Source organism: Myotis nattereri (genome assembly GCF_964212035.1).
Source record: "Myotis nattereri genome assembly, chromosome: 20".
NCBI classification, from domain to species: Eukaryota; Metazoa; Chordata; class Mammalia; order Chiroptera; family Vespertilionidae; genus Myotis; species Myotis nattereri.
Genome location: NC_138096.1, coordinates 4,156,663 through 4,167,730, shown reverse-complemented (window position 1 = coordinate 4,167,730; position 11,068 = coordinate 4,156,663). Strand labels below are relative to the sequence as shown.

General features: G+C 53.7%; 1 protein-coding gene across 1 annotated transcript in view; it reads right to left on the bottom strand.

The window, feature by feature from the left end:
- MAP3K21 (mitogen-activated protein kinase kinase kinase 21) overlaps positions 1-8,679 on the bottom strand; it is a gene marked incomplete at its 5' end in the record, with an annotated part of 25,528 nt that extends 16,849 nt beyond the window's left edge. The window contains one exon of the mRNA XM_081114291.1: positions 7,860-8,679. Within this exon, the coding sequence (XP_080970417.1) occupies positions 7,860-8,679 (820 nt within the window). The remainder of the gene's footprint in view (positions 1-7,859) is intronic.
- Between the last annotated feature and the right edge of the window lie 2,389 nt (positions 8,680-11,068).

Here is an 11,068-nt window from a genome sequence, read left to right as displayed (position 1 = left end):
GGCCCCTTGACATAAAATTAAACCTCGTAAAATTTAAATTTGAAAGCATGTTCATTCATAGTTTATTATTAACTATGGATAATAATCACCAACTAGTGGATTATGTGCAATGAAGCTATTTCCCCAACTGGCAGGTGATCTGGGAATGAAACAGTTACAGTAGCAATTCAGCGCTTGGTGCCTCCTCCTTGACCCTCCACTTATCAACCACCCCCCCCCCCCCAGGTACCAGCAGACCTGCCAAATCACGCAGGTGGCCGCATTCCTACAGAGAACAAAGCCCAGGACTGTTTCCTGGTCCTGCTGCCTGGCCCGATGCAGCAAGTCAGCCAAAGTGCCAGGACCCTGCCCCCTCCCCCGCCGCTGAATACATAGGTGATCGCACGGCACAGTCTTCTGTGGAAGGACTAATGATCCTGTTCCTAGGCTATAAAGCATCCTAGACAACGTTCAGGTATCAGTGAGTCCACACTCTAAAAATCAGGAAATATTAAAAGCCCTCAAAGTGAGCCCGGGCGGCGTGGCTCAGTGGTTGAGCGTCGATCTAGGAACCAGGAGGTCACGGGGGTCAGGGCACAGGCCCGGGGTGCGGGCTGGATCCCCAGTGTGGGGTGTGCAGGAGGCAGCCGATCCATGATTCTCTCTCATCATTGATGTTTCTCTCTCTCTCCCTCTCCTTTCCTCTCTGAAATCAATTATATATATATATACATACATATATATATATATATATATATATATATATATAGAATAAAGAACTCAAAGTGTTTCTAAGCAATATATAAAAATGAGTATACTGTCACCAGCTTACATTTAGATTGTCTTACAGTTCATTAAAGGTCCTGACATATGCTGGGAGTCAGCCAACTGTGTCTCCTGGGACACATCCAGTCCAATGCCTGTTTTGTAAATAAAGTTTTATTGGAACACAGACACACTCATTTGTTTACAGACCATCTTTTTTTTAAAAAAAAAATAGGTATTTTTAAAAAATTTATTTCAGAGAGGAAGGGAGAGGGAGATAGAAACATCCATGATGAGAGAGAATCATGGATCGGCCGCCTCCCGCACGCCCCCGACTGGGGATGGAGCCCGCATCCAGGGCATGTGCCCTGACGGGGCATCGAACCCTGACCTCCTGGTTCACAGATCGACGCTCAGCCACGGAGCCACCGTGGCCGGGCTGGTCATTATTTTCTAACTCTGGTGAGCCAGAGGGAGAAAGTGCCCTGAAGTGAAATCACTAAATAAACAGCGATTGTAAAAACCGGGCTCGGTCATAAATGATAAACAGCTTACGTCAAACCCACGCGCAAGGATTTTATACCGTGTTCCCGCCCACTGCTGATCTAGGCTGGTCCAGCCATACAGCCAATGACCCCATGCTCTGGTTTCTCTTCTTTGTTGATGTTTATCTTTCGCAGATCTGACCGCGTTCCCCCTTAAACCCTCCCTGGCTCACTCTTGCCCTCAGAGAGTGGACACATCTTTGCTCGAATCAAGGCCCTCATTGTCTGGCACAGGATCAATGCCTATTTCCTGCCCACAAATCCCCTTGTCTACCTCTCATCCCAGCCACACTCGGCTACTCTCTGTTCCCTAAAAAAAGCCCTGGGCTCCGTCCGACTGCTGTGGCTCAGAGGTTGAGCGTTGACCTAGGAACCAGGAGGTCAGGGTTCGATCCCCGGTGTGGGGCGTGCAGGAGGCAGCCCATCCATGACTCTCTCTCATCACTGATGTTTCTATCTGCCTTCCTCTCTTAAATCTATAAAAATGTGTATAGATTTAAAAAAAAAAAACAAACCATGCCAGTATTTACCCAACTGCCTTCGAAAGGTTAAGGAAACATGACACAGATTTCTTTTCTACGGGATTCTGTCTATCTCCAAGAGAGGGACTCAGCAGACGGATCAGAAATCAAGAAATTCCGGTCCAAGGAGGTTATATAACCTCTCAAGGTCACACGGCTCGGAAATGACGCCGCCAATATTCAAACACGGGGCTGAGTGACTTCCAGTAGCTGTTCTCTTCGGGAAAACCAACGGTCCTTCCAGGAACGGAGCCTTCTGGAAAAGCTCGCCGTGTGCCTGCCGCGTGAGGACAGGGCCCACGGACAGCCTTCCGGACTAAGGGAGGCCCCCCTCTCCCCTTGCCTTACTGAGCCGAAAGCTTTGCGGGTGACAGCGGAAATGTCCACTAGAGAGTAAGTTTGGCCCGCCCGGCCTGGCTCAGTGGTTGAGCGCCGACCTAGGAACCAGGAGGTCAGGAGTTTGATTCCTGGTCCAGGGCACATGCCCGGGTTGTGAGCTTGATCTCCAGTAGGGGGCGTGCGGGAGGCATCTGATCGATGACACATCAGATGTTTCTATTGCTCCCTCTCCCTTCCTGTCTAAAAAATCAATACAGCCCTGACCGGTTTGGCTCAGTGGATAGAGCGTCGGCCTGCGGACTGAAGGGTCCCAGGTTCGATTCCGGTCAAGGGCATGGACCTTGGTTGCGGGCACATCCCCAGTGGGGAGTGTGCAGGAGGCAGCTGATCGATGTTTCTAACTCTCTATCCCTCTCCCTTCCTCTCTGTAAAAAAATCAATAAAATATATATTTTTTAAAAAAATCAATACAAACATACTTAAACAAACAAACAAACAATAACAACAAACCTGCCCTTGAGCTGATTCTGTTTCAGAAGCAGATTTGCTCTCTGGGACCCTTGAGGTACCTGGGCTGCTCTGCCCATGGCCCTGGAACAGGAAGAGGGCATGGGGGGGGGGAGGCGGGGGGGGGCATGCAGCTACACGTCGGGGGGGGGAAAGGTGCACAGGGAGAAGGAAGACGATGCAGTCTGCTAACTGATCGGAGCTTAATTAATAGCTCCTCCAAGTGGCTCTTAAAAGCTTCAGAAACACTGGAGAGATTACATTTGCTATAATTTTCTCAAATAGTTCCTTTATTTACATTGTATTAATGAGAAAAGCCAAAAAAAAAATCAGATTCTCTTTGTAGTTTTCTGTTTTTAGTGAGAGCTCTAAATTGCATTCCATAATACATATCTATTTACAGACGGTCGATGCTCTGGTAGAGAATAATATAGACCAGTGGTTCTCAACCTCCTGGCCCTTTAAATACAGTTCCTCATGTGGTGACCCCCAACCATAACATTATTTTCGTGGCTACTTCATCACTGTCATGTTGCTACAGTGATGAACCATCATGTAAATACCTGATCTGCAGGATGGTCTTAGGCGACCCCTGCGAAAGGGTCGTTCGGCCGCCAAAGGGGTCGCGACCCACAGGTTGAGAGCCGCTGATCTAGATACTAGTGATTCCCAGAACGCGAACATATGCAGGATAAAAACTGCTGAATCACGGAAAGAGAAATGATACAAGCAAGCGGCTACCGAAACGTGTGGCTCCGCGCCGCATGGAAGGTCTACTTTCTGCTTTTTAGAGAGAAGATGGAACCCGTGTGGCAATATGTAAAAATAATAACCATAAGGAACCACAGCCAGGCCATGCCGTCTCCTCTCCACCCTGAATTGTGCCAACATAAATACAACACGTCGGCGGTGACATCCTAATCACTCCAGCCATCCTCAGCGGATGCCATAGTGTTCGATTTCACCTTCCTCTTCCCGGGGAGCTTTCTGGAAACCACTGCCACGGCTGCCTCGCTCAGCCACGCCAACGCCTGCTCCGGCCGGGACCACCTCGGCGGCCTTCGATGTCTGCTCTGGCCTGGGCAACCTCGACGGCCTTCACTCAGGCCACTTCCCAGTCTGTCCTCCAGAGCAGCCAGAGTAATCCCGTCAACACAGAAATCAGGTCCCAGGCTCCTGCTCCCACTCCTCCTCCTCCTCCTCCTCCTCCTCCTTCCCCTCCTCCTCCTCCCCCTCCTCCTCCTCCTTCCCCTCCTCCTCCTCCCCCTCCTCCTCCTCCTCCCCCTCCTCCTCCTCCTTCCCCTCCTCCTCTGTACACAGGCTCCCGCCCTGGACCAGCTCTCAGGAAGGCCCTCAGGTGGCTGCAGGTGGACAGCCCACCATGCTGGCCTGGCCCACGCTCTCCACTCCCACCTCGACTCCACCCTCTCCCAGGCTCAGCTCCCTCTGCCTGGATCTCGGCTTGACGCATGCCTCCTCCTGGTCCGGTGGTCGGCAAACTGCGGCTCGCAAGCCACATGCGGCTCTTTGGCCCCTTGAGTGTGGCCACGAAGTTTCAATCGCACTGTACGTGCCCGCCCGCACGTGGTATTTTGTGGAAGAGCCACACTCAAGGGACCGCAGTTTGCCGACCACGGGTCCGTGTCTGTGACATCTTCAGAGTCGTTTCCCTTGAGTTCCACCCTGCACCCATCACTCTGCCCCTCTCCACACTCTATTCTCTATTTTTTTTTCCAAATTTTTTTTAAAATATATTTTATTGATTTTTCACAGAGAGGAAGGGAGAGGGATAGAGAGTCAGAAACATCGATGAGAGAGAAACATCGATCAGCCGCCTCCTGCACATCTCCTAGTGAGAATGTGCCTGCAACCCAGGTACATGCCCTTGACCGGAATCGAACCTGGGACCTTTCAGTCCGCAGGCTGACGCTCTATCCACTGAGCCAAACCGGTTTCGGCCAAAATTTTTTTATTTTTATTGATTTCAGAGAGGAAGGGAGAGGGAGGGAGAGAGAAACATCAATGATGAGAGAATCATTGATTGGCTGTCTCTTGCACACCCCCTCCTGGGGATCGAGCCCGCAACTGGGTATGTGCCCCGACCTGGAATTGAACCCTGACCTCCAGGTTCATAGGTCGACGCTCAACCTCTGAGTCACGCCGGCCCGGCACGGCCTAGCATATTTTAAAGACATAAATGATACCTAACACTTGCTAATTGGGCTCAACGTGCAATCTCTCTCTCTCTGTTAGAAAAGGGACAGAAGGGCTTGTACCGTCACAATATCTGGGCTATTGTTTCAACATAAACATGGTCTCAAGCGAGAGGAGACCACCAAACAGGATCGAGGAGAAAAGAGGAAAGAGAACATCTGTGAAGAGCCGCATCTCCCTCCGACAAATCTAAACATTTGTTTTAAGCCACGGCTTCCACTCACTTGGCTCCAAGGAGTCTTACACTGACTCTTCGCTACCCGAGTGGACTACAGAGTGAAAAAAAAAAAAATTCAATATTGGTTTTCAAAACCTTGTTGACACTCTCCTGAACTCCCTCCCACCATGAGCAAACAGCCAATAAAGTCAAACAAAACATTCTGTAATAGAACAAGAAGTGACAGCCGCCCCACACACAAGAAAGCACCGAAGTATCCGTACTGATTCCTCGACCAAGTAACATCAGTGTCTCCACAGCATAAGCCAGGTCGCAGACGCTGTGATGTGCACGTCCGAGGCCCTATTCAAAATGTCCGTGTCGCAGTCATTCAAGAGCTATAATAATGGCCACATTGTACCAAACGTTTGGCCTGGCGAGTGGCCGAGCCACGGAGGTCTTCTTAAAAGTGCAGAAATTTAACACACAGGCAACCCTGCCGGACAATTCTAGAAATGAAAATGCTCCGGGAAGTCTGGCGACTCATTTTGACGGCAAAAAAAGACTTTCAGAAACGAAGCTGCAGCATATAATCACCTTCAAATGACATCATACTGACCATGGACCCAGAAGGAGATGGCTCCCCTGTTCAAGTTGTTCCACGGTCCATGAAAATTATTTCACCGCAGTTATTATTCCATGGGGTCATGTTATTTCTTTTTACTATTTAATAGTATTAGTTCTTTAAACGTTTTTCATGTAGCCCCAGCCGGTGTGGCTCAGTGGTTGAGCAGCGGCCTATGACCCAGGAGGTCAGGGCACAGGCCCGGGTTGCGGGCTCCATCCCCAGTGCGGGGCGTGCTGGAGGCAGCGGATCCATGATTCTCGCTCATCACTGATGTTTCTCTCTCTCTCTCTCTCTCTCTCTCTCTCTCTCCCTCCCTTCCTCTCTGAAATCAATAAAAACATATTTTAAAAATAAACAACAACAACAAAAATATGTACGGTGTCTACTATATACAGGCCAAAGGAAAGTAATTCTGGCGCCCTTCATGCGGCCTCTGTCATTCTCTGATACAGACAACCACCGGGGCCACTTTCTCTGCCCTATTCTGTTAGACTTTGCTCTCCTCACTTAAGCAATCTAAACTACAAGATGGGGGGGGAGGGGAGGTGTGAATGGGAGTCATAAAATAAAACCTAAAAGAAATAACCAATGCTTACATGTAGCCACCCATATAACTCCCATCACCCAAATGCCAAATAGTCCTTTTCAAGGAAATTGTAGGGCTGAAGGATTTTGAGTGGGGAAAATATCTACACACACATACAACACGTGTGTTGTCTCTCCTTGCCCCTCTTCCTTCCCCAACTTGGAGGAGGACAGCGTTTCCAGTCGAGTTAGCGCCTGTCCTAGCAGGTTTTACGAGGTTGGGACGCACGCAGCCGTGGCCGGCCAATGCCAGTTCTGACTGTATCTTCTAATCTGTTCTAAGATTTCATCTCATCCTAAGAATATTGAGTAATTTCCCATCTCGAAGAACCAACTGAAGACAGCAACTCTATTCGCTTTTTTTTTTTTTGGTAATCCTCACCTGAGGATATTTTTCCATTGAATTTGAGAGAGAGTGGAAGGGAAGGGTAGGGACAGACAGAGAAGCATCGATGTTAGATCGACACACGGATTGGTTGCCTTCCGCATGCACCCCGGCCAGGGCCAGGGATCAAGCTTGCAACCCAGGCATGTGCCCTTGACCGGAATCGAACCTGGGACCCTTCAGTCCGCAGGCCGACGCTCTATCTACTGAGACCCACCGGCGAGAGCTATTAGCTCTTCTAGATGGTGAAATAGAATCCAATTTGTGTTCAGTTCAACTGCCAGTTCTTCATGGACATCGGGAAACTGGACCGAGATTTAGAAAGAAAATCATACAGGCCAAGTCTTCAGCACGTCCAGCCGCTGCGCAAGGACAACGAACTCGCCCGTCATCAACCCACACATGCACCGTGCACCGTGGGGCAAACGGGTGTTTCTTGTCGTAAGACTATTCCCCGACACTCAAAGCGACCCAACCAGTAAGAAAACCACCCTTCACGTGCAGAGGCGGCCGAGGAAAACCTGGAAACTTCAGAGGCCAGAAGGCATTTCACATGGGAGAAGAGCCACCGCCATGCCCAGTTGGGAAACTGAGGGAAGAGGCAGTTCCATGAAGCCGCTGGGCCAGACAGAAGGGCCAAGGTTCCGCATGATCCCAGGAAGGCCTCGGATTGCAAAGTTCTGCCCAAATGAACGAACCGCCCTTGTACTTAAAGGCCAAACAGCACCATGAAGTTTCTAGAAGATGCTGATATGGTACACGTGATAAGTGTGCAAGCAAGTCTCACCGGCATTTTTATTATTATTGATTTTAGAGAGGAAGGGAGAGGGAGAGAGAGAGATAGAAACATCAATGATAAGAGAGAATCATGGATGGGCTGCCTCCTGCACGCCCCACACTGGGGATCCAGCCTGCAACCCAGGCATGTGCCCCGACTGGGAATTGACCTGTGATCTCCTGGTTCATAGGTAGATGCTCAACCACTGAGCCACACCGGCCGGGCTGGTGCGCATTTTGAAAAAGGCACCCAAAGCAGGTCACCTAAGGTCTACCTGGAAGCCCTGCCCAGGAGGTACTGCGGGCAGCCACGCTTCGCCTCTCCCCGCTCCCCCCGCCCCTCCACCTGGCACTGGGCCAGGGTAGGCCCGCCCAGCTCGGGCACTGGGGTGGGCCGCGCGGGGCATGGCCTCTGTACCCCGTCCTCCCCCCACCCCCAAACCGCCCAGCCACTCACTGTTGCTGGACTTGAGGTCCCGGTGCAGGATGGGCACCACGGCCTCCTCGTGCAGGTAGAGCATCCCGCGCGCGATCTGCACCGCCCAGTTGACCAGCACGTGCGGGGGGATGCGGCGCGCGCGGCGCGGGCCGGGGGCGCGCGGCTCCGGGGCGGCGTTGGCGGCGGCCAGCGCGCGGTTGAGCGCCCCGCCGCGGGCGAACTCGAGCACCAGGCAGAGGTGCGGCTGCCGCAGGCACACGCCGCGCAGCTCGATGATGTTGGGGTGCCGCAGCCGGGCGAACAGCCGCGCCTCGCGCCGCACGCTCTCGGCCGCCGCCGCCGCGTCCTGCTCGGGGTCGCGGCGCGCCGCCTTGACCGCCACCTCCTGGCCCTGCCAGGTGGCCCGGTACACCTGCCCGAAGCCGCCCGCGCCGATCAGCTCCTTCAGCTCCAGCCGCTCGAAGTCGACGTGCACGGGCGAGCCGGGCCGCGGCGGCGGCGGGAGGGCGGGCGGGGGCGCGGGCAGCGCGGCCGGGGCGCACGGCGCCACGTAGTTGGCGGGGAAGATGCCCAGGCGCCGCTGCACCTGGCCGGCCCACCAGCCCTCGTCGCCCGACACGGCGGCGTCCTGGGACAGCACCTCCACCAGCTGCCCGCGCCGCAGGCTCAGCTCGTCCTCGCCGCGCGCCTCGTAGTCGTACAGCGCGGCCCACAGCCCCGTGCCCGCCGAGGCCGAGCCGCCCGAGGAGGCGGACGACGACGACGCGGAGCCGGCCGGGGCGCCGCGGTCCGGGGATCCCGGCCGGTCGGCCACGCCCTCGGCGCCCGGCAGGGCCATCGGGGGCGGCCGCGAGGGCGCGGGCGGCGGGCTCAGCCTCCGGGGCGGCCGCGGGCGCGCATCGTCCGGCGGGGTGGCCGCCGCGCCCCGGGAAGACAGGGAGCGGGGAGCGGGACTCGGGGGCGGCAGGGGATCGCGGGCCCACGCGGGGACCCCGGCCTCAGCCACCGCTCCTCGTCGGCCGCCTCTGCTGCCGCAGCGGTCCCCGCGCCCGCGGGCGCCGTCGCTCCATGGTGGCGCTGGGCCTGCGGCGGGCCTGCCGCTCCCTCGCCCTGGCCGCCGCCTGCGCCCGCCCCTCAGGACCCGCCCCCTCTCCTGCCGGACCCGCCCGCAGCACCGGGCCGGGCACACCCCCTCCGGGACCGCCCCCAGCGCCGGGGCCGCCACGCCCACCCCGGGCGCGGGAGCCACGCCACCGGAGGTGCAGTACCAGCTCGGGGCTCCGGTGCGCGCGCCCACGTGGCCAGGAGGCGGAGCCCGCCCATGGCACCGAAATGTTGCGGGAAAGTTTAAATGAAGCCGACGGCGAGGCTCTGGGAGTCCCCTCGTCCCTAAAGAGCAGTGGCGGGAGGGCGTCCCTGGAGGGCGGGGGGCACAGCCTTCCCAGTGCGGGCGGCTGAGCAAACCTGAGCGGGTCCCAGCCCCGTGTGCCCGGCCGCGCGCATTGGAGCCACCAGGTAGCCAGACCGACTAGATCACCCAGCAGCGCGCTTTACAGATCAGAGGTCGCTATTCCCCGCGTTTGACTTTACTGTTTATGCATATGGCCGGCCAGTGTGGCTCAGTGATTGAGCATCGACCTATGAACCAGGAGGTCACGGTTCCATTCCTAGTCGGGCACCCAGGTTGCTGGCTCCATCCCCCATGTGGGGCGTGCAGGAGGCAGTGATCAATGATTCTCTCTCATCATTGATGTTTCTCTTTATCTCCCTTCCTCTCTGAAATCAATAAAAATGTAATTTTTTTTAAAGAGAGAGAATAAAGTTCCAGGCAGAAGAATCAGCCAAGTGTCCGGGACTCAAAGGGAAGGAGCCATTTAGTATGCCTCCGGTGGCTAGGGGGTGCTGCCCGAGTCCCTGGAGCTGGGTGTGACTGCGACTCCCAGAAAAGGGGGCATTCCAGGCAGTGTGGGCAAAGGCAGGAGATGCAGTCAGTGGTGGCTCAGGGAACTGCTGGAGGTCAAGAGGCTCCTGTGCCACATGAGGCTGGAAAGATAGACGAGAAATAACGACAAAAACTCGGAAGAAATGAGTCGGTAGCAGGCCAGAGTTCCCTGACGTGTGGGCTCTTTACTACCACTAACAGTGAATCACAGAAAGAGAAATGTATCACCTTCCCAGTTTCTTTGGATCTTTTCAATTATACCATTTAGTAGCTGTGTGACCTTGAGCAAGTTAGGTTACTTCTCTGTGGCTCAGTCTCCTCATCTGTAAAATGGGAACAATAATGCATAGTGTGAACGTCATAGGGCAGTTGGGAAGACTGAATTAATACATGTCAAGGCTTGGGAAAGTGCTTAGCAGGTAATTAAAAGATCAATAAAAACATTTTTTTTTTTTAAAAAAAAGAAGTGTGCATAGCATTAAAAAAAAAAAAAAAATAAGGACTGGCCCTAGCCAGCTTGGCTCAATGGATAAAGCGTCAGCCTGTGGACTGAAGGGTCCTAGGTTCAATTCCGGTCAAGGGCACATGCCCGGGTTGCAGGCTCGATCCCCAATAGGGGGTGTGCAGGAGGCAGCCGATCAATGATTTTCTCTCATCATTGATGTTTCTCTCTCCCCCCTCCCTCCCTCTCTGAGATCAATTAAAATATATTTTAAAAAATAAACATGTGGGTGAAGTGAAGAATAACGATGATTAATGACACAGCCACAATAAGTTAACACTTTGCAGCACGGATTGTACGTGTGGCAGCTTTGAATTCAATCTGTGTGTCAGGTTGCTGTTTATTTTCAGAGGTCCATTTGGCATTCAGCGCTGGACAGCATAATCGTGAATTTCAGAATTTCTGTAACTTTAATCAGTGGACGAGACTGGAGTTTTGCCCGCCCATGTTTCCCGGTACAGATGACGGCCAGGGCTGCTCGCGGGGACAATGAGCCGCTTCAGGGAATAATATAACAATGTAAATATCTGAGCGCTCCCAGAAATCCAAGGTCCTGTTTACACCCTTGAAGACAGGCCTCCCGAAGCAAAGCCACAGAGCCATGACCTTGGACCCGAGATAGGAAGGTTGCTCTTCCACGTTGGGTTGCCATTTTTTGCACATTTTGTCCTGTTCCATTCGGTTTTATCTGTCATTGACTGGACTCTTTTCAAATCCGATCTCTAATTCTTCAGACCCTGCCAGACATATGAAGCAGAGGACACAAGACAGAGATAATTAAGC